At 62.7% G+C, this 26,415-nt stretch overlaps 1 protein-coding gene across 1 annotated transcript in view; it reads right to left on the reverse strand.

The window, feature by feature from the left end:
• Positions 1-25,794, reverse strand: part of ZNF385C (zinc finger protein 385C) — a 57,796-nt gene extending 32,002 nt beyond the window's left edge. Inside the window, exons 1-5 of the mRNA XM_068419041.1 lie at positions 25,619-25,794; positions 23,703-23,762; positions 22,157-22,335; positions 21,025-21,207; positions 3,127-3,363 (exon numbers count right to left, since the gene is read on the reverse strand). Of these exons, the coding sequence (XP_068275142.1) occupies positions 3,127-3,363; positions 21,025-21,207; positions 22,157-22,335; positions 23,703-23,762; positions 25,619-25,794 (835 nt within the window). The remainder of the gene's footprint in view (positions 1-3,126; positions 3,364-21,024; positions 21,208-22,156; positions 22,336-23,702; positions 23,763-25,618) is intronic.
• Positions 25,795-26,415: the final 621 nt, after the last annotated feature.

The following is a 26,415-nucleotide window of genomic DNA, read 5'->3' on the forward strand; positions in this document are numbered from 1 at the left end:
GCTGGGGGACGGCACCGGGCAGCCCCGGAGAGGGTCTGGGTACATAATGCCACAGGGCACACGGAGCAGAGGAAGAGCTTGTGACACGGATTGGCACCAGGGCGCAGGGGGCTCCGGGTGTTTTGGCCCAACTGCCCCCCCCAACCTTGGCGCTGGGTTTGGGGGAGCAGCCCACCAGCCCCAGCGCCGGGAAGGGCAGTTCAGGGTGGGCTCAGGGCTTGCAGGGACCCTCCTGGCACGAGGGATGCCTGGGCAGGGTGTCCTTCCCACTGCACCCAGCACCCCCCCGACCTGGCCGAGGCGGGTACAAGCTGCTGCCAGCTCGGATCTGCCCGGGGGGCTCCTTTCCCCGCCGTGTTTCAGCGAGATGCAAGCTGACAGGGCCCGGGGACGCCGGCTCGGGCAGCGGGGGAGCACGAGCTGCTCTTTACACCCTGTGACTTTTCTGGGACACTGGTGGAAGGGCCGTTTTTGGGAGGAGCTGACAGCAAGGGAGTAAATTCCCGAGATGCTCCAGCTCAGCCCACCCGGCGATGGGCAGCCCCCGAGTCATCCCGGAGGAAAAAGGGAAGGCAGCAACCCCTTGTCCCCCTCTGCTCCTTCGGCACCAGAATGGGGCGGGGGGTTCGGCTCCTGGTTGTGGGAGCACGAGGACACCAAGAGCAAATCGAGCTCGCTCGGGCACCCTTGAAAATCACAGGCAGTAATTAAATCGCTCTTGACCCAGTTGGATTTGAACTGGCATCTGCAACACGAAAACATCTTTCATCTGCGGCCGTCCTGTATCCAATCGCTGCCGCGCTGCAATTCAACACGAGACAACAGAAATCTGTGATTTGCCTCGCAAGAAAACGCCTAATGAACAGTAATTTGTTTTTAAGTTGGAGGTCTTTCTGGCAGAGAGCTAATCAATTGTAATAATACTGATTATCGCGTCTGTTTGCCAGCTAAGCTCCTCCACTGCTTTTTCCCCGCGAAACGCAGGCGATTACAGCCTGTGCAGGGAGAACGGCTCAGAGGAGCCGGAGGGGAAACGGGCTGCGGCAGCTGCCTTTGATGTAGCTGTAGATGTCAGTGCGAGACAGAGATTCCAGCTCAGAGGAACATCCCAGCTTCGTCTAACTCGATCATTTCATTTAACCCATTGTCTTTAAAGAGCCCCCCCGTCTCCCCCCGAGGCTCCCCCAGTGCTGACACTCTATCGGGTGAGCCGTCCTCCCCGCGGGCTGTGCCAGGCGATAGTGGTGGGGTTTGGGGGGGACCAGCCCCTCTCCCAGCGCAGCGGACGCGGGGCCGGGTCACACCGAGCACCCGCAGTGCCGGCGGCGGAGGGGACACGGCGCGGAGGGGACACGGGCATGGCGCCAGCCGGCTCCCAGCCCTCATTTGTCATTCGCGGCCACGTGCCCCCCCGGGCTCACGCCTCAGGACGCCGGGAAAGGTTGCCAGTGACAAAACCAGAAATGACATTTTTAGCCAAAAGCCTGGGGGAGAAGGTCGGCTCCGGCCGAGCGGAGCAGGCTGCGGCGGGGGGGACGGGGAGGCGAGGGGAGCAGATGCCATCTGCGATTTCCCCACATAAGCAGATCGCAGCCCTGCGCCAGCAGAAGCCACCTTCACCTTGAACACCAGAGTGAAGCGCGCACGGGGCTGGCGGCGCAGCAGAGCCCGAGGGCTGCGGGAGCCCCGGACACCGGCGGGGGTCAGGGACGGCGCAGGAGGACACAGAGCAAGCTCGCACGTGCCGAGATTCTTTGGCTCAGTAGGAAACACGGCCCTGGGCAGCTCCCACGGAGCCACCGCCGGGTCCAGGGGAGAATCTGGAAGCTGCAGGCTGGGATTTATGAGCCCTGTTCCCATTAAACCAGCGGGAGATATTTCCATCTGTCAGTAGACGGTGACAAACGGAGCAGCTCCTTCGCACAGCCCAGACCTTGCTGCGACACAGCCACCACCAGCGAGGGCAGGACCTGGCACACGGATGGCCAGTGCCACGCCAGGAATTTACAGCTCCAGCCTGCCCTGCCCTGCACAGGAGCAGGTATTGACAGAGGCTGATCCCCAGGGGTCTGCCAAGGCCAGGGCACCGCAGAGCATCACGTGGGACGGTGCCGTGACCGCCCGTCCCGGGGGTCCGCACGCAGCAGGTTTTCCCACGCTGCTGCTTTGCTGTTTGCAAACCGTCGCAGATTTGTTTGCCAACGCTTCAGATGTTGTTAAACAAACATTTCCTGACAAAACTGGGACAGGACTCCAACCCCCTGCTGCTGTGTGGTGGTTGCTGCGGGGTGACGTCTGGGGACATGTTTCCCTGCCTTTATGCAGAGAAAACCCACAGCAGCCATCGGGGAGTGCCCGGGCCAGGCAAAGGCCAACAGACGGCACAGAGGGCGAGTGAAATGGCCAGTGAGCACATCTCCTGTGAGCACGGGTGCTTGGGGCATCCCAAAGACACCTTTGCCTCCTAACGCTGCGATGCCCGAGGTCCCATCCCCTAAACACTCGCTGAAACAAAACCACGGACCTTAAAACACCCTGTCAAGGGCAAGCAGGGCGCTGTCCTGGCTGCCACTCCTGCTGAGTGGCTTTTGTGACAAACATCGGTCTCTAAATGGAAACAGACCCTGCCCTTGTTGCAGGGCTGGTGCTCAGCACCAACATCTAAGCGACATTTTGAGCGAAGAGCAGCCAAACCCAGCATGGTCACAGCAGATGTGCACGGCAGGAGGGACACAGTCAAGACAGCCCAGGGAGGCAGGTGGCCAGTAGCCAACAGCCACTCCACCCTCGGGTACGCTCATCCCACCCGCACAAGCCATCCACGGAAACCCAAGAAGATGCTCATGAAGACGCCAGGTACCAGTAACCGCCCTTGTGCACGGACAGGCCCCACACGTGTCCCTCTGTCCAGCCCAGCACCGTGGGCTCTCAGCCCCAAAACCACTTGGGGACCAGGAGGGGCAGGGAAGCCCCCGGAGCTCGGGCAGCCCAGCGAGCGGCAGACGCCGAGGACACAGCACAGCGATCCCGAACATCCCCCGGACCCAGCGCACCGAGCCCGGCGCAGCAGCTGCCCCAGAGCACGGGCAGCCCTGGGGCAACCTCGGCTGACGGACGGGCTCCTACCTTGGGCCGCCGGCACCTTGCCCTTGTTGAGCTGCTTGAGGCGCTTCTGGTGGGACTTGCCGTTGTAGTGGATCTGCGCCTGCGCGGCCGAGTTCAGCTGGATGTTGCAGACCTCGCAGAGCGTGAATGACTGGTGCTTCTTCTCCCGCTTCGTGCGCTGCTCGGGCGGGCAGCCGGCCACCTCCACCCGCACCCCCACCTCGGGGCTGCGCGACGGGCTCAGGGGCCGCTTCATGCCTGCGGGAGGAAGGACAGACCCGCCGTGAGGACAGAGGGACCCGGGCAGGGGGTCAGGCGAGGCAGGAAAGCCTGGCACAGGTCCCCCAGGCTGCCTGGGTGCGAGGGGACACCCCGAGCAAGAGCCCCGGGGTTTGCATCTCTGCACGGAGCCGCATTAGGCAAGAAGACACGAGCAGCAGCGGTCCGAGGAGGTCAGTGCTGGAGCGGGGAACAACCCGCTTCTTCCAAGTTTCCTGCACCAGACGACACTCCTCGTGTCGGTTAAAGCCTTTCTGCTCGCTCCCGGACAACACCGTGGGGTTGGCCGAGGTCAAGCCGGGATGGTGACCAGCAGGGAGCCCCGCAGGAGAGAGACCTGACCAGAATAACCATTAACGGAGCAGCCGGAAAGCAGAGCTGGGAGAGGATCAGCCCCGGGAATGTGAGACGGGGCCTCGGGGACGCAGCGGGACGCGCCAGCGGAGGCAGGTCCCCGGGTGCCCTTGGCATCCTCCCCCTGCCCGTTATTTTTAATGCAATCACATCCCAGGGCACGGAGCTAAAATTGGAACATTATGTGGAGAAAGTATCCCAAAAGTCTCCTGCATCTTAAAACAAGGAACTGCCGTGGCTGTGACGAGGCTGCGGCTCCTCTCCCGGTTCTCGGTGCGCTCTCTTCTCTCCAGGGAGGACCATGAGCAGCCCCGTCTCTTGGGTGGTCTCCCCAAGGGGCACAGGGCTCCTCTGGGGTGGGGGGGCCGAGCCGCCTCTCACCCACCTCTGCCCAGATTTCACCTGCCCCATCAGCACCAACGTCACCCCCTGGCCCCGCGATGTCCCCCTGCTCTCTGCTGCCCTTTGCTCGGAGCCACCGAGGGCTGTGCCGGCCCCGAGCGGGGCCAGCGGCTCCTGCCAGGTGCGAACAGCTCCTGACACATGTCCAAATCTCTCTGAAATAAAAGAAGGTCAGAGCGGCTTGGGTGTCCCACGGCAGCGAGTGCCCGTCCTCCCACGGCGCAGTGTTCCCAGGACACGCTGCCCACCCGGCACGGCCGGTCCTCAGCCCCGGTCCCCCAGCCCCAGCCCAGGGCTGCAGCGCTCCCATCTCCGAGCCCAAGGGAGCTTTTCCCCTCTAGTCCTCGCTGCTTTTATTATTTGTGATCACTTGGCATCACAAACTGATCCTGGGATTGCCATCCCCTCGTCCCCGTCACCCCAGCAGCCAGGCTGGTGTCCCCAGCCGGGTCTGCACAGTGAGTTCATCATTTTAAGGTCAGTTTTATACTCCTGCACTGCACCCCATAACCTCAGGTCTCTCCCTCTCTTTCTTTTTTTTTAATAACACCATAAACACTTTGCAAAAGGCTGTAAAGCACCAACAAATGTGAGAGAGAATTTAAAATCCAGGCATTAAATACCTGAAATAAGAAACACTCTGGTTTACAGCGGGTGCCGGAGGGCAGAGCTGGCCTCCTCCCCAGCGAGGGGCCGTGCGGTGGGAGGGGAGCAGCGAGCAGAGGCTGGGCGAGGAGATGCTGCGTCCAGCGCGCCGGGGTGACTGCTCAGCTGGTGCCACAGCCCGAAGTCATTGCAGCCCTGGAAACCTTGCCCTGGCCTTGGCATGGCCGCAGCAGGGACATCCCCTTTGCCAGGACCCTGGTGCCTCCAGGCTCCTTTGCAGGAGCCAGCCCTGCCCCGTGGTCCCCTCCGCAGGGGACATCCCTTTGGCTGCTCCGTACGGGCACCAGCTGAGCTCCTGAAGCAGCCCCGCGCTGGGACAGCCTTTATTTCAGCTCCTGAACACAAACTAAACTCTTCAGAGACTACAACATCCCGCACAGGCTGTGGGCACCGGCGTGTGGCTCCGTGCCGACACACACCGATGTGGTCGGGGAGCCCCGGGGCTGTGCAGGTGGCCAGACCTGTGCCACCACTGGCCACCTTCTGCCCCGCGGCTCTGCCAGGAGCCCCCGGCGCCGGCAGGGAGGAGTGGGGGGATTAGCGAGGGTGATGCCAGCAGACATCTGCAGCGTGCTGACACATTTATGCGCCCTCAGCCTGCAGAGGAGATGGGGCTCAGGGCACATGGCAGAGGTCTTGCAGCCACCCACCCTCCGTGCTGGGGCCCCCCAAATCTCCACATCCTCATCAAGGGCAAGAAAGCTAAAATAAAGAAAATCTGGTTTGAGTTTATGGTTCCCTAACACCGAATCCGCTTCCCTTTTCTCTGGTTGAGTGCACAGAACAGTAAATAAAGCAACAGAAGTAAAAGAATTAGTATGAAAGTCGCCACCGAGAGCTGTCACAAACCCCACCGAAACCCCTCGAGCAATGACCTGATCTGCAGGGGCCCTGTTTGCCCTGCGAGGGTCCGGAGGAAAGCCAGACAACACCACCCCTTCCCTGGGCACGGCTCAGATCACGGCATCCCACTGCTGCGCTTTTCTGCTGTAATCCAACGGTGTGACCCCATTAAAACCGGCTCGAACACGCTAATTAGCCCGTGGTTGTCCCATGCTCGGAGGTGCAAATCTCAGCAGAGGGGCAGCTCGGGTCTTGGAGCAGCTCTGTGATCCCGTCACCGCCGTGCACCAGGGACCCCGGACCCCCCTGGGACCCGAAGGAGCCCGGCTGGGGGGAGGCAGCCGCACACCCTCCCTGCGCACAGACCCCTCACCACCAGCACGGGCCGTTTCCAGCCCACCCACCCATCTGGGGTCAGGACAAAGCGGCTGACGAGGCAGCACCCGGTGCCCCTGGTCCAGGGGGCTCTTACCTGGTCGTGGCACAGGGAGCGTGGAGCCGTGCCCTCCGCAGCCGCAGAGCCGGCTCCTGCCCGTGTGCCGCGGCCGGCGGGGCACCGCAGACACCCCCGCGCCCGGAGAGCTTCCAGCGCTTGTCTCAGATTTCAAGGAGCACTTCAAGTGCGGTTCGATCGCCACTAAATCAGCCCCCATCAGCAGCCTCCAGCCGAGGCGAGCACGAGCCCAGGGCTCAGCGCGTTTCCAGCACCCCGGGGGTCACGGGCGCCAGCTGGCCGGGGCTGCGCCGAGGCGGCCACCTCGAGCCAAGAGCGGGCGAACGCACCTGACAGCGGCTCGGTGGTGAACGGGGAGTCGGGGGGGGCTTCCCCGGCTGCCTCTAAGGTCCGACCCTGAAAATTCCCCGTGCAGCTTCACAGGGAGGCACCGGCCGCTGGCAGAGGGATGCGGAGGCCACCGGCCACGGCGAGCGCGTGGGTGCTCTGCGCCCAGGGACGGAGGTGGCCCAGGGGACCCGTGTGGCAGCAAGAGACGCTCCGATGTCCCGGACCTGGAGCCAAGCAGCGCGGGCAGAGCATAGATTGCAGAGGGCCCTGGCCATGCCTGCGTCACTGCCAGCATCTCACAACACGGCCCCAAGCCAGCCCCTGGAGCCCCCCAGCCCCAACACGTGCTGCACTAACGCCAGCGCAAGGCACAGTTTGGGGTCAGAGCACAGACCACCCGCTGTCAGAGCGAGGGTCGGTGGGAGCCAGCCCTCCCAAGGGCACAGGGCACGCAGGGGGCTCAGACCATGCCCACACCTCGGGTCTGAGCCCCCCAAACACCCAGGCTGGCTCTGACCCTCGGATGCCCCCCGGGGTCCCCCCTCAGCCCCGCTCCCCCGCACTGAAGGGCAGCAGGACGTCCTGCAGCTCCCCGGGCTCGCAGAGGGCATTGCACGGGCACGCGGGTGCTGCGGTGCCTGTCCTCTCGTTTGCGCGTCAGGGATCGTTAACACCGCAGGGCTGCGTGTCCCCTGAGTCAGCAGATCTCAGCCCTGCTCCCGGACAGCGGGGACAGCTAAAACCCGAACCAAGGAGATGCCGCGGAGGGAACAACGCTGCTATTCCGCGGCGGCGCAGAGACCGTGCCCGACTGCACCAGGAACCGAATCCTGGGAAGGGCCCCTCAGCCCCCAGCCCAGGGTCCCACCACCCCTCAGCTCCTAACGCTGGTCGGGAACGGGTCCATTCATCAGCTTCAGCGGGGACCAGAGGGGCAGAGCGGGGGGTAACACGGGGTGTCACGGCAGGAGAGGAATGAAACAGGCGGCTTAGCCTTTTGGGGACAAAGCGGGGCTGTCACCCTGGCACACGGGGGGCTGCGGAGGAGCGGTGCCCATCCGAGGGAGCTGGCAGGTGACAGCACTGGCTGCTCCCCGCTGCTCACCTCTTAAAATAGCCCCGGGGAGCGACACCCGATGCAGGCACTGGGCAAGTCTTGGCCAAGCTGCTCCTCCCAGGCTCTTCCTAGTCGCTACAAACAGGGTGGTTTTGGTTTTTGTCTTTCAAATCCCCCTTAAATCAAACCCAGACACCATTTGTGAGGTGGCAACATCTCCTCTGGGCACAGGGCTGGCTCCCGTCACCCCATCGGAGCCCTGACCCTCGTGGCACCTCGCACAGACCCACAAACAACGAGGTGATGCCGCACGTGGCTTTGCTGGCGATGGAGCGTCCCAAACGCACCGTCCGTCCCGTGCTGCTGGAGGTAACCCCTGCCCGGACCCTGACCCTCGCTGCTCTCCTCGCTGAACCTGCTGCAAATATTTTCTCTCGGAAAACAAAGTACAGCCAAATACCCCAACGCCACAGGGAGGGTCCGAGCCCCGGCAGCGCCTCGTGCCCCTCTCGCTGAAGCTGCTCCAAGCGAGGTTCTGGAGAACCTGATTTCCCACGTGTGTGGGACTCGGGATGAGATCATCGCATCAGACGTTCCACGTCCCACCGCAGAGAGCCCCGGGCAGAGCCGCTGCCCTGCGGAGCCAACCTGCATTCCCGACAGCGGGGTTTGTGCTAGAGACACATAAGGAGAGAAAGCAAAGCCCCTTCCCCAGGCCCAGCAGCTCAGCCCAGCCCACCCGGGCAGGATGCACCCACCGCGCTCGGGCTCTGCCTGCCCAGCCCACGCGCTGTGCCCGGGGCAGCTCTGCTGTGGCCACGCGGCGCAGTCCTAACCCGGCCCCCGGTACCGGTACCCAGGCTCCCATGAGCCACCACCCCCACTGCGGGCACAAAGCCACTGGCATCACAGTCACGTCCCCCCACCCACATGTGCCCTGGGAGGGCGGTGCTGGGGGACACCCACTGCCACAACCCACAGCGATGAGCTGGGGTCCCAGCAGCAAAGGTGGGCAGGGTCTTCCCTCCCGGCTCCCCTCACTCCCGCATCCACCTCAGGAGCTTTTTGGGGCAGAAACTGGCTTTTAAGCATGTTTGTGGATAGCTGGTTAACACATGAGACCCCCAGTTTAAGTCAGAGCTCCTGCAGGCTACTGTATTACAGCCTAAATTAAATATTTCATAGCGCTAAGCAAGTGACATTTGAAATCCAGCCATTGCAGGGGTATCAGATACAGATATTTGCAACGGGATCTGTTTAAATCCATGCAGTGCTTTGGATCAGTCCGTCCAAACGAGCCTGGTGCTTTATTAAAATAAAAGTTATTGAACACCCGATCCGCCGGAGGCGGCTCCGGAGCCCCCGCGGTGGGGCTCAGGGGTAAATAAGCTGAGCCCTGCTGAGCCACGAGCCTGCCCTTAGGGCACAGCTCTGAAAGCTGCGTTCGTTAAAAAGTTAAGACTGGCAAGAGACTTCGCATTACTTCTGCCTTCTGAGCCAAAGCTGCCCCCTCCCAGGCCAGGACCCCCCAAACCAAAGAGCACATCAGGACTTACCGGAGCATCGCGGGGGCGAAGCGGTCCCTGCCCAGGGATACCAGGGTGCGGGCACAGAGGCGTTGGGCAGGACACCCCCTCCCAAACCCCCCTGGGCTCCACCCATCCCCTCTTATAGCCCCCACCCTGGGCACAGCTGGGGCTGCCCGGGCAGGGTAACCCACCGCAGCTGTGCGTGGGCGAGTCCCTGCAGCGGGGAGGGGAACGGCACCGGTCCCGGGGCAAAAATGGCCCCTGCTTCAGCCAGACCTCTGAAATGGGGGTTACAGGGATGACGAGGGGCTGTGTAGCTCCCACAAACCCCGCAGGTGCCTCCCCGGCTAAGCAATACGCTCACTGCATAAAAACAATCTAAAAAGTTTGACAAAATATAACAAAACTTTCATTAACTTCCCTAAAAAAGTGCTTGGAAAGGCAAAGGCTGGAGAGGGATTTTCTGCATCAGCCACAGCACATGTGACACAGGGTCCTGGCAGCAGGATCGGGCTTGGCGATGGGGAACGCGCGGTCAGGGGCAGATCTGGGGAACATTCGCTCACCAGCACGTGGGTCAGTGCCAGCGGCTCCAGCGGGTGCTCCCGAGGGCTCCGTCACCGGGACTGCGCTCGGGGCTGCCCGTGGGCAACCAAGCCCTGAGGTTTGGAGCAGAGGGATGGGGAGGGAAAGCTGGACCCCGCGGGTAACGCAGCGGAAGGGGCCGCCCGGGCAGCAACTGCCCCAGATCCTGAGCACGTGTCCTGGCGCGGGAGTCCCCGAACCTCCCAGCTGCCGGGAAGAGCTGAGAAAGCGTCTCGAGCTGAAAAGCAGATGACAAGTAAAAAGAACCTCAAATTAATTGTTTTTCTAGAATTTAGAGTGGGAGGAAGGAAAATGGGACGACCCATGATTTTTTAATGTCTGCAGTTGGCAGTACCATATTTAACGTGACAGCATCCCTTTAAGAAAAATATGTTCACACACAGGGAAGAAAATAAATTGGCAAAGCAATTTGCTTTCAAGCCAGCCTGACGGCTCCACGCACCAGCACTTCACTGCAGCCACGGCCAAGCCGCAGTGGCCAGCGCTCCGTGCTGGGCAGTGTGTGAGCTAAAAGAGTTTAAGGCTCCTTCACGGGCTGACAAGCCCGTCTGTTAATACTGGAAGCAGTCACTTATCCCGGAGACAGCGCAAGAAAGAGGGGAAGAAATAATTCACTGTGTGTGAGACGACGAGGAGACACACTGTCGTGTTATCCCGCTGACAACCCCACAACACAGAGGTGCTTGTCACCGAGTCTGAGCCGGCACGATCAAAAGGGTTTGATTCTTCATTTGGGGTAGGAAGGGGGGGAAAAAAAAAGGAAGAAAGGAAAAGGAGAGCTAAACCAAAGCCTGTGCTTCCCATTTCTTCTGAAAGAAACTTGTGAGAAATGCTTTTTGCAGAGGAATCCGTAACCAGGGGCTGAGGCGAGTGCCCGTGGGCAGAGCCTGCGGGACCCCCTGCCACCGTCCTGCGCGAGCCCCACATCGGTCCCCGCGGAGGGGACCCGGCCGAGCCGCAGCGCCAGCGGGAAGGACGGCTCTGAGGAGCCCCTAAAGCCTCGAGCCCACTCGGGGTGGTCCCGCAGCCCGGAGGTGGCACGGCACGCCCGAGCCCCCCGAGGACCAGGAGGGGCCGCGGAGGGGTTCCCCAGGGTCCCGACACAGAGCCCCGCGCGGGAGCTGCGCTGCAGGAGCCTCAGCTCACGGCTTGAACCGCTGACTGGTCTGTGCCCCGCTGGGAAGCCGTGACCGACAGGCTGCGAAATCAAACAGGACAGATGATAATTAATTGTCCGTGTCTTTCAGGGTCTCCTGGATGTGAACTAATGAAGTTACACATTACTCGCTGGCTGGAGGACAGAAGGAAGAGGAAAAGAGTTTTAGAGCTGCGGTTTAATCAGCTCAGTGATAAGCGTGGCCTGGATTCGTCACCTCCTCTCCGCACGCCGTTCGGGTTCCTCGGGTTATCTCCGAGCTCGGCAGCCCCGTGGCTCCTGCGTGCCAGGGGGACCCGCTCCAGGATCCCTGTCGCTGCAGCGTGAGCATCCTCGGCCGAGCAGAGGTCACCAGAGACAGGGGAGAAGCTCGTGTGTCCTGTTAACCGAGAGGCCTTTGCCCCGAGAAGGCAGCGAGCGCTGGCTGGCAGCGCAGGTGGCAGCTCTGGTATGTCTTTGGGCAGCACCGTTAGCGGTGTCTAACGAGCTCTCGTGGGTCAGCTTTCCTGTACGGGAGGAATTCATAAACGGACTCATGAAAAGTTACTTGTCTCCCTGCCATGGAGAACACGTGGACATGGACTGCAAGCCGGCGGCCCCGGGCAGGCCTGTGATAGCCCAGTGCTCGGGTCCCACTGGGAGGAGGGACCGGGCTGGCACTGGGACTCACCCCCAGCGCTCTGTGCAATTTTGCCCATCCCCTTTCGTGCTCCAGCCCTGGGTGCCCGGGGGCCACAGCTCCAGACCCGCTCTGCTGAAGGGGACAAGGAGCCCGTCATCGCCCGGGGTCCCCACGGGGTGCTGGGGTGCCCGCAGGAGCCTCGCTCAGCCCCGAGCAAGCCGAGGCACCCAGCTCCTGCCTCCCCCCCGCGCATCGGCACTGAGCGGGGACGATCTCCCTCCTCTGCTGCTCCCCGGCCTCCCACACCGCCCACATGCATGGCACCGCGATCACTGCAGCGCTGGCACCGCAGGGGCTGCCCTGCTGTCACTGCAGGGTGCCTGGCCCAGGGGGGCTGGCAGGGCTGGCACAGGTGGGGCAGCTCACATCAACCGCCCAGCACGGCCGACGGGCAGCACGGAGCCGCAGCCAGAGGAGTTGCTGGTTCTTCTGCAGGGGACTCCCAAGGCGAAGCTGGGGAGCTGCCATCCCCCCAGCTGGGCACGACGCAGCCCCGTGCTCGGCACTGCCCGCCAGAGAGTGCCAGGTGACGGGAAACACAGTGACGAGGTGGCCCGGGCTGAGGTGCTGGCAAGTCCCCGTCCCGGGATGCACGGCCGCCAGATGACACAGCCCGCCCGTGCCAAGGGTCCGGGCGTGTGCGTGAGCGGGCACGGTGCCACCCTCGCAGACGGGATCAGGGAGGTGGCCAAGGCACGGCCCTGCAGGCTGCCTCGGGGGCACGCTGGGGCTGGCATCCCAGTGGGAACCCCAGGAGCCAGCCCATGGCCAGAGCTCCCCACTCCCGGGGCACACGTTGCTCCTGGGCGGGTGGGAGCCGGTGGGGCAGCACTTGCTGTCCTTTTGGCCCTGGCACACGTGCCCCCATGCTGGCTGCAGCCCCGCGCTGCCCAGCCGCTTGCTAACCGGGGAGGCTGGAGCATCGCCGATCGGCAGGCACGCAGCGTGCCAGCCCCGCGCCAGGTAGCCAGCCCCATGCCCAAAGTTCCTGCATCCCGTGCCCACCCCGCCGAGCCCAGCACTGCCCTGGCACCAACCGCTGCCCCCCCAGGGCCCCGGGTGTGCGGGGACGTGGGCAGAGGACAGCGGCGAGAGGCTCCTCGGTGCTGGCAGCTGCGGGAGCCGGAGGCGTTGCTGTTATGAAAACACGCGAGGGCTGCGCCTGGAAACGCTGCGAGGAGCCGGCGCCATCAATGGGCCCTTTGTGGCCCTTCCCCGCTCCGACGGGCCCTTTCCCAGGCGCTTGGCTCCGGCACGGCACGGGGGTTACTCGGCTGAAAGAGCCCTTCGTGTCGGGGGACGCTGGGAGGCACCGGCAGCCGCGGTGCAGCAGAGCTGCCCAGCCCAGCCCCACCACAACGGCACTTGCTGGGACGGGATAAAAGCTGGTCTGGGGCAGGTCAGAGGACAGCAGCGACGGGGACGGCCGGGTCCAGCACCGGGTGAGCCGGATGGGCATCAGAGATGCCATGCGGTGCCTGGACGGGAGCACCCTGTGCCTGCCGCGGGCATCCCTCGCGGCGAGTCTGGGCGCCAGCACAGGGCACCCATGTGCCAGCCGGTGCCCTCCAGCCCAGGCGCCACGGGGCCAGCAGATTAAAGCCCTCCCATAGCCCAATCCCACGCTGTTTTGCACCAAACCCAGGGAGACCCTGTGCAGGGAGCTGTGTCTGTCCAAGACTCCAGCACCCCAACACCCACCTGGCCCCACCGCGAGCGCCCGCAGGCAGCGCGGGGTGCCAGCCCTGCCAGCCACCATCCCACTGCGTTCGCAGCTGCAGACGTGTTGGCCCCTCAGCAACGATCTCTCTTTCCTCCTCCGAGATGCTCTGGGGCAAACGACAGAGCGAAGCTGTAGCCATCCCAGGAGAAGGTGCCTGCGGGCACCCAGGCAAGAGGGCAAGCAGGAGGGGACCGGGGGTGTCACGGGGGAGCCTGCAGCCCCCGCTCCCTCCGCACGCCTTCGCAGGCAGGTTTGCAGCTCTGACTCAGCCCTTCCCCAGCATTTCCAGGTCACACACTTGAGAAGGCAGCGTGGCGAATCCTGGCTCTCCCGCAGGATTTTCTGCTGGAAGGACAAGAGCCGCCGGCCCAGGCGATGGCGGCAGGAGGCACCTTTGCTCTCCCGAGTCCCTGGATCTCAGACTTGCCTCCACTGTGGCCACCCAACCGCGGTTCCAACCCCCAGCACCCCTCCCCGGGCAGGGGGTGCTCCCCCCACGCCAGCACCCCATGGCAAGGCAGCTTGCGTCCCCAGGCAGGAGCTGCGATGCCCGCGGAGAGGGGCAGGGACGAGGACGCAGTGACCTGTGCTGTCACGGGACACGGGCAGCAGCTGCCACCGCCTCCGCAGGGCGCACGCCTCGGCACCGGTGTCATTAGGGAGCCGTCATTAACTGAGCACCTCTGGCTGCCGCGGAGCCCGACGCCCCAGCTGGTGTCAGAAGCTGCGCGTGCAGCAGCAGCACTTCATCTCCTTCGGCCACATCTCTAACACGGTTACGATTCGGTTTGTGCCCCCTCAGCGGCAAACGTGCCCCCGGCGTGGGAAAGCTGGTGACTAAAGCGGTGGGTGAATGATTAGTGACTCAGCGGATAATTTTGCTCATCTCGTGGCTTTTTTTAGCACAGGGAGGACAGAGCTTGCCCGGCAAACCCTCGCCCGGCAAACCCTCGCCCGGCACCGCCACCGCTGCCACCCCCCGGCATCCCAGCGCCGCGGTGCCCACCTGGGCTGGGCAGCTTTTGCAGACAAGCGCCCGCTTGACACGATTCTCCTCCAGAAAACAGGCTTTGCCAGAAGAAATCGGACCACGCTGCCACGGGCTTTGGCTTTTTCTTAATTCTGTCTTGTTTTTAGTTTTCCTTTTGTGACCTGCGGGCAGGCAAGGGGAGTGCCGCGGTCCCGGGCAGCGCCGTTCGTGCCACGCTGGAGCTGACCCGGCAGCAGCTTTTCTCGAGAGCAGAGCACTAAGCCCTTGTCCTAGCAGTAACCGCTGTCTGAAACCCCAGGTGCCGGCTTGGATTAACAAGCTCTCTGAGCTGCAATTCTGCTGCGAAACAAGCCAACGCCAGGGTGAGCGCTGCCGGGGATAACCCCTGCCCGTGCCATCCGTGCCATCAGACTGCGCCGGCAGCCCAAGGACAGCACGAACCACCGTGTCCCCACGGGCTGGGGATGGTGACAGGGACGTGTCATGAATTTCCTCTCATCTTCACAGCCAGGGCAGCCGCAGCACATCAGCCGTCTGACGCGGTGAGAGCCGGGTCAGCCCCGGTGGCTCCGTGCCCGGCGGTACCGACCCAGCTACCGGCACTTCCAGACTCTGGGTGACCGGCGCAGGAGCAGAGGGTGATGTCCACCTCCTTGGCACCATCACCGTGCCTGCACCGGTCACCCTTCATCCCGGCTCAGCCACCCCCAGGTCCCCCGTGCCACCTCCCTGCCACGGAGCCATTGGCAGGTGGTCCCTGCACCAGTGCAACCAGTGCGACCAGTGCCGGGTGCTGCTGTCTCCCCCAGGGAGCTGCTGGTGTTGATGGCAGACGGCCACCAGCATCCCCAAACGCGCTCGTGGGCTGGACCAACATAGCCCCAGAGCAGCTCCGGGGAGGCGGCCCCAGCCATGGGGGACAGGGAACTGCTGCCTCCCTCCAGCAGCTTCACTCTCGCCCTTTAATGATTTCCCAGCTGCTTCCCCGTTTGAGCTGATAATGGCCCTTCACGATCTGTCTGGGCTTGGGAGTCACTTGCCTTGTTCAAGCTGAAGAAAATCAATTCCCCTCTCACTCAAGTCTTTCCAAGACAGATGAACTGAAGAGCGCGCCTGCCTGAGCAAAATATTTGTTCAGTCTGGGAACAGATTTACTTTTGAACCTTCTATAAATACAGCTGAGGGCACCGACTGAAGCCCTTACCAGGAGACCTAATTTTATTTGGTTTATGTTTAAAAAAAAATCCTCCCTTTTCCAACGCCTTGTCGGCGGGGGGAGAGAGGCAGAAATTTTGGCACCTGCCTCAGCCACGGGCAGAGGGGTCCGGGCCGTGGCCAGGGGTGCCCGTGCGTGGTCCCGCAGCAGGATGGGGCTCAGTGGTGCTGGGGAGACCCCCGCACTGCCCCTGCCCGCACAGGGGTCCCCGTGCTGGGGGCAGAGCCCACCGACGCTGCCCAGCCCCATGCACGACCCTCTGCAGCCCCCTGGGACCGGTGACCACCATCCCGTGGCCCCGTCGCCCCCAGCCACATGAGCCCCCCGGGACCGGCCGCCCTTCACTCCATCCGCAGCCAAAACGGGCTTCACGCGCCGCGCGCTAATTAGTTATTCCAATGGGGCGGCTCGTTATCAGTGACGCAGCCGGTGCTTTGCCACGAGCCAGCACCTCTCGCATCGCCCCTGCTCCGGACCGCGGCGTCGCGCCTGCCACGTCCCCACCCCGCGGACGGCTCCTCCGCAGGCACCGTGTGCCCTGCGCCACGCCTGGCTCACTAATTTGACGCACTTATTAAATTGCTATTATGCTAATTACCTCCTCTGGAAACCGGAGAGGACAGAAATTTGACATTGAGCTGTGAAAATGTGCAACCCTAAGGATGCCGGCGGGGTCGGGGGCGGCCCCGCAGGGCTGGAGGGCGAGCGGGGGGCTGCAGTATCCCCCCCACCCCGCCAGCCACGGCCCCACCGCCGCCCTGCTCCGTGGTGGGACGGGGAGCGGTGACCCCAGAGCCCCGGGGAACCCCCGGCCCCGTGTCCCCAGGGCCCCAGCGCTGCCCTGCCCGCACCCAGCGCCTCCCGCAGCACCGATTAATCTGGGTGCGCTTTAATCCTCTAAAGCCCTTTCGTAACAGCGCTCGGAAATAAGCCGGGAGAGTTCCTAATGCTCCTTGAAAATTTGGAGTCGGGATATTTATAGGCTCTGCCCTTGCATGCGACACAGCGCACCCGGCGCTGGGCGGGAGGGCTCTGCTGCGGGGGGACGCGCTGCCAGGGCCCCCAGGGTCACCCCCCAGTCCTGCCAGGAGCCCGCCCGGTGCCGCTCCCCTGCCTCGGGAACAAGCTTCCCTTGTTGGGGATTTTTATTTTTTTTCCTAAAAAACCTCTCAGGGCTCCTCAGAAGAGCCTCCAGCCCCGGCGCACAGTCGGGCTCTGTGCTGAGCCGCCTCCGGCGCGTCACACGGCGGCAAAGCAGCGGCTCCTGACCAAGACAAACAGCGCCGGGGCGCGTGTTCCCGGTGCGGCGCGCTGGCACGCATGGACCGACGGCACGCACGGACCGACGCCACGCACGGACCGATGCCACGCATGGACCAACGCCACACGTGCCACACTGACACACATGGACCGATGCCACGCGTGCCACGCATGGACCAATGCCATGCACGGACCGACGCCACGCGTGCCACACTGACGCACACGGATCCGTTCGGACGGAGCAGAGTGCCTGGAGCAGGCCAGGGCGGGGGCCAGCAGCAGGAACCATGAAGGACGCTGGCGAAGGACCCTCCGCTCCCCACGCCGCGCGGAGCAGAGCCCAGCAGCCCCCCGCCTGCTGGTGCCCCCCGTCCGCGGGGACAAGCACGCCAGCAGCCGAGCCCAGAGCCCGCGGAGCACGAGACGGCAGCCCGGCCTCGGAGCCACCCGAGCAAAACCTCGACTGGGGTCACCCTCAGGATCAAACCTGTTGGCTGAAGGAGCCCAGCGCCTCGCCGTGGGAAGGGGAAGGGACGCCCAGCCCCCTTGGCACCCCGGCACCCGGCACCCAGCACCCCAACACCCGACACCCCAACACCCGACACCCCGGCTGCCGCAGCCTGTACAGAGGTTTGCGCACGGGAGCAGCTCCCATCCTCGGGCAGACACGGGCACGGATTAGGACTTAACCTCAAAACGTTTCCCTTGCAATTTCCGAGCGATCTTTCTCATCAACTAATTAAAAAATTTCCATAATTAGGCCAGGGAAAATCACGACTCGGGAACGTTCCCATTTAAAGCAGCACAGAGCTGTCCCGCGTTGGGGGCTCGGAGCCCCCGCAGGGGCTGGCTGCCCCCACCCCACCAGCCCCAGGGCTCAGCCCCGACTCGCCCCGTTCGGGTCCCGCAGCCCCAAGAGCCCCAGACCCCGCAGGGAAGGGCCCGGCGATTCGGGTTGGGTCATATCATAATTCCTCCGAAAGACAAAAACCTGCCGCCGTGGTACCCCGGGAGCTGCCCACGGGACACCGGGACCCTCCCTGGGCACGGCCTGTGCCGGCGGCTCCAGGCTCCTTAAATACGCAGGTTCCCTTTTACGACTTGCAAGTAAATTGATGTGGCTCTAATAAACCCCGAGCCCTTGTGACCGTGCGGCCGCAGATGGATTTCCTTGGGAGCGCAGACATAACTCTTGTCGGGGGCTTCCTGACACATAAATTATGACGCTATTTTAGAGGCAATCTCAGAACATCAAATTAAGGGACAGCCTTTGTACATCACAATATTGTTTCTAAATTGACAAATAGACTCTCCTGGGCTTCATTACTCTGCTCCGGGCACACGTTTTTGCATTTTTATTTTCCCCAGGAATGATTAAAGGGCTGCAGAACTGTGGGCTCTGGGTTCGGGAAACTCAAACACCAGCCGCGATCGAGCTGAGGAGCAGGAGAAGTAGTTTGATGGGATGGGGAGCTCGGAGCGGGGCTCTCTGGTCCTACGGTGGTTAAGTCTAGCACACTTTGGAGATTGCCCTGTGCTTCCACTTCAGCCGGGTACACAGGGAGGGTCACACACCAACACCAGCCAACACCAACCACAAATACGCAGCACAGAGAGTGGAAGAGCCTCCAGGTAGAGCCTGGCGGGGAGCACGGTGAGCGGGAGGGGGAACCCCGCAGCTTTGGGGGCCATGTGGCTGTGCAGCAGGTTCAGTTTCGTGCCTCAGGCTCTGCGGTGTTTATACTCTTTCCTGCCAGCAAAAATGGACCCAGCACATCTGAGCTGTGTGTCTCGCCTCTTTGTGCCGATAGAGACGGGAGAAGCCAGGCAGGAGGGGAGGGATGGCAAGGCAGCCCCGGTCCAGCTGGCACTGCACGCTCGAGTGGGACGGCATCTCCTTGCACCATTCACCACCGGGCTTTGCCGAGCAGCCAGGCCCCCGACCCTCACCCACCGCGGCTGGGACATGTGTCCTGCATGGTCCAGTGACAGGGACGAGGCCCCGAGGCCAGCGAGCCACCAGCCCCAACAGATATTTCTGATTCTCAGGACTATTAAACCAATGTCCCGATTCACCCTTTCCAGAGGCTGGTTGTATTGTCACAGCTGAACCCCACTCGGGCAGCCCCAGGGACCGAGCCAAGCGTGATGCCAGCGCTCAGGGATGGGCGATGCCAGCGCTCAGGGATGCTCGTGCACAGCGGGAAGTCACAGCTCGGCGTGACGCCACCACCCGAAAACGCACAGCGAAGCTCTGTGTGTTCACGTACAGACAGCCACATCCAGGATTATACGGCTCTGTTTTTTTTTTTTAATGCATGTGGCAGATTACAGAACGAGCACGAAACCCCACAGCACGCGTTGTCACCAGCCCGACTCTGAACTCTGCATATGGCAGGGGAGTCTCTCGTCAGGAGACGGACGGAGGGACCGGCGCGGTTCCTCCCATCCCCACCGAGCTGGTTCAGCCAAGTGACAAACACCAGCCAGAGAAGCCGCCGCTGGGCTGGATGCTCCGTTGGAAAACACCTGCAGCCACTTAAAAAAATAAGTCAGGGATCATGGATTTGACTTGCGTTGGCTGCAGAGACTCCTGGCCAGGCTGCAGCCGGGGACAGAGCCTCATTTATTTGCGGGCTGTCACGCACAGCGGCACTGCCCATTGGTGCTATTTTCAGGCCCGTGCCCCACGTGCAGACACAGCAGCTCGCACAGAACGCCTCGGCTCCCCGATCAGACACCCCAGACACCCACGGGGATGAAGATGATTTTTGCACAGCGCTGAGCAGCGCAAGGCCAGCTCCTGCCTCGCGTGTTCACCGAAAACTGCTGCCGCGCTCCCGCAGGGCAGGGGGTGCTGGCAGCTCGCACGGGACCCGCGGACACGTCCAGCCCTCGCAGGAGCAGGCAGCTCGAGCAGCGAGGTGGCAGCAGAGCTGGTGCTGATCCCCTTCACACCGCTGAATTAACCTAGAAACCCCCTAAAGCCTCCAGGAGTACAAAGCTGTGCCACAGACCCTTTACCTGTGCGCAGAATCATCTCCTGTTTTTAAGACGCACTTTTAAGCTTTGCTCTGAAAATAAAATGCAGCCACACGTGCCGAGGAGAGCTGGGAGTTCAGATTCTGTGCAAGAAGTTGTTTTCCCACATGCCCATCCAACGCAATGGGCACTAACAGCCCTGTCCCTGCGCTCCGCCAAGGGCAGGCACATCCCCGCTCTCCAGGATCTGCGGGGTTTGCTCTTGGCAGAGGAGAACCCCAGCCCTACCCCACCCCGATGCACAACTCTTCAAAAGCTTCTGTGATCACTCACTGCTGCCTCAAGTTAATAGCAAAGTATATTGATAAAAGCCGAGGACAGAGCGGGCGACCTACGGGTGAGGATGCTCTTCTGTAGGCAAGTTCACTCCTGCTCGGCAGGTCACTCTGCAGGCACGTGCCTGGTCAGGACCACGCTCTGCCCCGCGCTGCAGCCACCCCGAGACGCAGCACTCACCGCCGAACCGCCAACAGAAAGCGCTTTGGGAAGGCTCCAGTCCAAGTCCTGTTCTTTAATGCCGAGTACCCCAGTGCCGACAGCCAGAAAGCCGGGGCTCCACGTCCAACACAAACCTCTCGGTGCCTCAATCAAAGCCCTGCGGCCGAGCCGTGGGGCACGCGGGGTGTGCTGCACACGCCAACACCCTGAGCAGCACAGTGGGACCCACGGACACAGCCCCACTGCCCACCCATGGGCACGGCCCCACCGCCCACCCACCTGCCCAGGTCCTGCCGCCCACCCCAGCTGTGTGCCACCAGACATGCCACCCCAGCTGTGTTGGCAGAAGTCACCCGGGCCCGGGCGCTGCCGGCAGCCCCAAGCGCCCTGCACAGCCGTGGGGTCACGCACCGCGCACCCCGATGGTGCACACCCGGGCAGGGCAGCGCTGGGGGACGCCGCCAGCCGCCCCCGCGGGTCCCGCCGGTGGGACGGGCAGCCCCGCGCAGGGAGGGGGGGCTGCAACCGGGGCTCCGGCAAAGTCCCGTTGAAGAAGTTTCCCTCCTGCCCCGACACCCCCCGGGGCGGGGGGCAGCGGGACCGGGGGCTCTGCCGCCCCCACCGCCCTCCGCTGCCCGCTCCCAGGCGCCGCGGGCGAGAGCGGGGATGGAGCGGGGGGGACCGGGGCATCCCCCCGGGCAGCCGCCCCCTCCCCCGGCCCCGCGGTGCCTCCCCAGCGCATCCCCCCGCTCCCACAACTTTGCTACTGCCGCAACTCTCCCGGCCCCGCAGCCCGGGCGGCATCGGGGCCGGCGGTGCCGGGGGGGACCGGCCGTGCCGGGGAGGGACCGGCGGTGCCGGGGGAGCCCGCGCCGCCCCCGCCCGCCCTACCTGCCCAGCCGCCCGGCTCCGCCGCCGTTTGCAGCATCCTCCCGCCGGCTGCTCGCTCCCGGCTGGGCGGGCGCGCTCCCGGAGGAGGAGGAGGAAGAGGAGGAGGAAGGCGGGGAGGAGGAAGGGGGATAAAGGCAGCGCGCGCCGCCGCGGTCCCCCCCCGGCGCCGTGCGTCCGTACCGGCTGGGAGCGGGGACCGGCGGCGGCGCGTCCCGGGGCTGCATCCCGCACCCCCCCTCCCGGGAGTGCCGCCCCGCATCTCTCGGTCCGGGGGTCCCGGGGGGTGCAGGGGCTCCCCAGGCTCTTTCCGGGGACCCGGGGGGTCGGTGAGGCGTGTGGGTGGGCACGCGGAGGCGGGTGACCAGCAGGGCTGTGGGGAGGGCACCCCCATTTCGGGGCACGGCGATGCCCGGTGCCACCCGTGCCACGGCGGGGGCAGGTCTCAGTCCCCTTAACCCCTGCGTGCTGCGCCGGGGCTCCCCGGTCCCGCAGCCCCGAGCGGCATCAGGCAGCCCGGCTCTCCGGGAGCCCCGGAGGGGACAGGGGAGGTGGCACCGCGGGGGCTGCAGGGCTTCGCTGGCACCATGCGCGGTCCTGTGCAGGCAGCTGGCACCATGGCGGGGTAATGCCTGCGCCCGGCCAGGCCCTGCCGGGAGAGCTGGGTGCTCCTGGGTGCTCCCGGCTGCTCCGGGAGGGTGAACCGGAGCCGGGATGGAGGGAGGAGGCCTGCGGGGAGCTGGGGTGTGCGCCCGAGTCACCATGGATGGAGCCCGAGGCACCCGCTGGGCACAGGCTGCTTTGCTGACACACAGCTGGCTTGTGCTGAGATCAACAGTTTTTTGAGCGCAAAAGCTCGTGTTTTCCTACCGTTGTCGTTATTAATATTTTAGCAGCTCCCAGAACCTCTAAGCAGGGCCACACCGTGCTGGTGTAGAAGAACAGGTATAAAAAAGCCCTGCTCTCTGCCCCGAGGAATACACTGTCTAGACACGGTGTGTGATCACATTTTGCCCTTCTCCAGGGCACGCCGCAGAGGATCTCAAAGCACTTCGCAAAACTGCTAACGAAGCTTTGCAGCCTGGCTGGAGGGAGCTGCTCTGCCCCCCGGCTCCCTGGCCAGGAGCAGCCGCACTCAGGGGCTCTCGTCTCCCAGAGCTCTCGCCTGCTGCTGCTTCGCCTCCACTAAAAGGTGGAACTGGTGCCAAGATGAAGAAGTCCATCAGCCCCGTGAAGTCGCTGGCAGAGGGGTGGAGGCTGCTGGAAGCGAGGGCAGACCACGCAGGGCTGCAGGAGGGCTCGAGGGCCCCCCAGCTACCAGGGAGGGGGGAACCAGGAGCAGAGAGACAGGGCTTTGTGCTCCTCTCCAGCAGCTATTTCTAGGCCTCCTCATCTTGGGATACAAGCGGGTGGCCCAGCAGTGCTGGGAAATGCCTGTCCAGACCAAGAGACACTTTCCTCACTGCCATGGGCGCCGGGGTCGGGTCCCGAGGACCAGCAGTGTGGCACCGCCGAGCCTCGGCCTGGCTCTCCTTATAAATTACTTCGGTATTTAAGAATCCTTTCTTCAAAGCTTGGTGTGCTTATTTGCTGTGCCATCTGATTTCTACAATGTAGGGTGTTTTTTTCCTCCCTATAAATAATTACAGGCGCACTAATGGATCTCAAACCTTGCACTACCTTAGCTGTCAGGAGCTCGACCATCACGGTATAGCTGCCTTCTCCGAGGAGCAGAGACAGGGCTGTGGCCCCTCCACAGACTGTTTCCATTCACGGTAACCCCGACAGCCTTGTCCTGCCTCATGGCACCGCGAGGAAGGGGGCTGTGCCCCCCCGCCAGGCGTGGGAACCGGGCAGCGCACAGATGAGACCTCTCACCCACCCCACATCTCCCGGTGATCCACGGGGCCGGGCACCTGCGAGAGGCAGAGCCTCCCCCTGCCCGGGCTTCGGGGCACCGAGCCCAAGGGACACGGGTGGGCAGAGGAGGGGCCACGCACAGGGACCGAGCTGGGGTCCTGCAGCCCGGGAGGGTCAGCGCAGGGCGGCTCCATCCCAGATCGCTTTCCAGGAAGCCTCGCTGGCTCCTCGGCTGCCGCGCCGAGCCGTGCCAAGCTGCTCGGGCAGCTGCCGTGGCCCTCCAGCAGCTGCTCAGCCTGTAATTGCTCATTGAGTCATAATTTTTTTTTTTTGGTGAAAGCAGCACTGTCAGGGAATTAAAATCTTTTCAAAAGCCCATAAAGATTTCACAAATGTTTCAGATCCAGATCACGGGGGTTAGCATCTTCACAGCCAGGAGAAGGGGGTGGGAGATGGGCAGCAGAACGTCTCAACAGCCATAACCGGTTAAAGAAATGACACCGACGGGTGGCCCCAGCCCGCGGGACAGGACTGGTCCTGGTCCACAGCCCAGGTGCGAGGGCCCATCTGTGGTGGGCTCCAGGTTGTTCACCTTAAATTCCCACGGCACAGGCAGGGGGACACCAGGGTGGCCCCGAGCGCATCCGCGCAGCCCCCGTGGCACAGCTCCGCCGTAACGCGGTTTGCGAGGAAGGAGCTGAGCACCCCTTGGGGCACCCATGGGTGCAGGAAACCCCTCACCAGGTGCAGGGATAACGGAGGGACCCCCGGCGCCTGGAAGCTGCCCCCCAGGGCGCCCGCAGCCCCAGCTGCCCCCTTACCGCTCGCCCTCGCCGCCCCGTGCCAGCACCGGCCCCGCTGCGTCGGCTCCCGAAGGGCACCTGAGCGAAAGAGGCACCGACAGCTCATCGTTAGAGGAGAGTCTTATTCCATGGCGGTCGTTCTTTCCTTCCCGTCGTAACTTTTAATTAAGATCTACCGAAGGAAGATAACCAGTCCCTCTGCATAATTGCGGGGAGTAAATTTTATTGTATAGAAAAGTGGTTTTAATTTTTAATAGACTTATTTTTCAGGAAGAGCAGCACTTTGAAGGGGGCTGTGAGCCCTGGTAGCGTTATCAAAGGCGAGAAGAACAAAGATAGATTTATTACACGTTCCCTATAAAACTTATTTTAGGGGAGTTTTGTGCTTCCTCCTAATGAGAGATGAATTGCACCAGCTTCGTTTGCTGTAGGAGAAAAATTAAAATGAAACTGATAAGAGGCCCAGCCTCTAGCTTCTGACTTACCTCCCAATTATAAATGAAAGCTCACAGGCATTCCAGAGATGGGACTCGGTGTCTACATTAATTATAAATAAATTATCTACACTTAATGTTCAAATGAAATTCCAGATAAAGCTTTATATTTAGAAGAGCGTTGCATTGGTGCATGAATATTTACGCAAGGAGCCTGGATGAGCCGTGGCTGCTCCAGTGTGACGTCGGAGCGGGGAGCCCTGGTGCTGGGGGGAGCGGAGCCGAGCCCGCCGGTGCCGGGAGGGGAGCGGGACAGTCAGGCTCAAGCCCAACACCCCCCGTGCTGGGGAAAGGGAGGCGGTGGGACACGGGGCCATGCCAGCCTGACGTAGGCCACGTGCCGAGTGGCAGAGGCACCACGGCACGTGGTTGAGGTGGCCAACGGCTGCGGCTTCCCCCTCCCCATCTTCCTCCAGACCCAGGGGGACCACTGAGGCACGCGGTGCCAGGGCCAGGGGAGCGAGGGCGAGCCTTGCCCCTGCAGCATGGGGCAGTGGGACACCAGTTTGCTGGCTTGTCCCTTTGGGACCGGCTGTGCCACACAAACCAGGTGCTGCAAACCTCCTGCCCACTCAGATACCAGCACCACCAGTGCCCTGCCTGCTCCCGTCCCCACATCAGGCAGGACACGCGTGGGACACAGCAGGGCACGGGGACCACACGGAGCATCCCGGCCGGGGCAGAGCATCCCGGCGTGACCCATCGGCCAGGAGTTGCAGCAGGGTCACCTTTGGTATCACAGCACTGCACAGTCCTCGCTCTGCAACGGGAACGGTATCTCATTTCTTCCTCAATTAGCTCCTGATTATCAGTGTCCCAGGGCCCCTTTCCAGGCTCTGTTTAATGCACCATTAATAATTCATTTCTCAGATAGCAGGAATGCAGCGCAAGGTTAGGGCTTTGGGACTAACGAGTACCAGAGCAGCCCTCAGCTCCAAGGGACGAACGAAGGGAACGAAAATGAAGAATCAAAGATGATGTTTTGTGGCCTGTAATCAAACGCTGGATAAAGGGTTTGATTGCTCAGGTGAAGAACACCCAGGCACAATCCTCCTTGGCAGCCGCAGGCTGCTGGGCTCCCACGCCTTGCCCACACTGCTGCTGGCACCGTCCCACCGCCTTCCCCAGCAGTGGAGAGGGAAACTGAGGCAGCCCGAGGCAAAATACAGGCGGTCACCGAGCCAAAGCAGGGGCTGGCCTGGCTGCGATTTCAAAGTTTCACTGTGCTTTTCCCCCCTCTCTTACCTTCCGTCTGGGCGCCCGGCGTCACTTCGCTCCGAAGTTCGGGCCCAAGGTTTCCCGCAGCAGACTCTCAGGCATTGGATTTTATAAAAATAAATAATTTAACAGAGTGGTGCAGCAGCAGGGTCAGCTCGTGTCTCCGCAGAAGGGCTGAATCAAAGGAATCCCTGGGCAGTTACACCCTCCCAGACCACTCACCCGCCCTCACGCGATGCTTTGGTCCAGTAGCGATAACTGGGGCTGGGGTCTCCTCGTGCCTCGTTGGGCTCCTTCCCTGTCCTCAGGCAGGCCGTTATCAGCTGCCGTGGGTGGTTTGTAGCCTTGAAGCCTCCGTATCTTCTGACTGGGAGCCTGTTTTGGCTACGTAGGTACATGGTCAGGAAACCTCAGTGGAAGTTCACAGCTTGTGCCCAAAGGCTTCCGCAAATCCAGCTGCTCGTGCTAAGCGAGCAAAGCCGAGCAAACTCTCCCCTTGAGCAGGGACACCTCTCAGTGCAAAGGGATATTTGTTGTTTAGCTTAAATAAGTAAGTTTTCAATAGAATGAGTTGCTTAGAGTTAGGATGTTGTCTGAAGAGACGTCGTGTCTCCGCTGTGCCCAGCGCTGACAGCGAGTCCTGTGACCGCAGCTGGGGCAGCAGCCTGGGGGAAAGCTGGCAAGCCCGCAGCACCGCAGCCATCGGGTCAGGGCTGCATCACCGTCCCCTGGCTCTGGGACCTGCTGGGACCCGGCAGATCAGCCCTTGTGCACACTCAGCTGGGCAATGAGTGGGTCTGATCCCACCCCAGGCACTGGCTGTGGGGGTTAAACGAGTGCCACGGGGCAGGGACACCTCCCCGAGCCCCCCAGGATGAGCAGCCCCCAGTCTCAGCATCCCTGTCACAGTGCCACCCTGGGCATCTGCATCCCTGTGCCACCGGTACAGCTGGCATCACCAGGCCACATGCCAGGGAGATTTTTTAGCCTAAGCAGAATAAAACCGCAGCGATTATATT

This window comes from Nyctibius grandis, chromosome 26 (genome assembly GCF_013368605.1).
Source record: "Nyctibius grandis isolate bNycGra1 chromosome 26, bNycGra1.pri, whole genome shotgun sequence".
NCBI classification, from domain to species: Eukaryota; Metazoa; Chordata; class Aves; order Nyctibiiformes; family Nyctibiidae; genus Nyctibius; species Nyctibius grandis.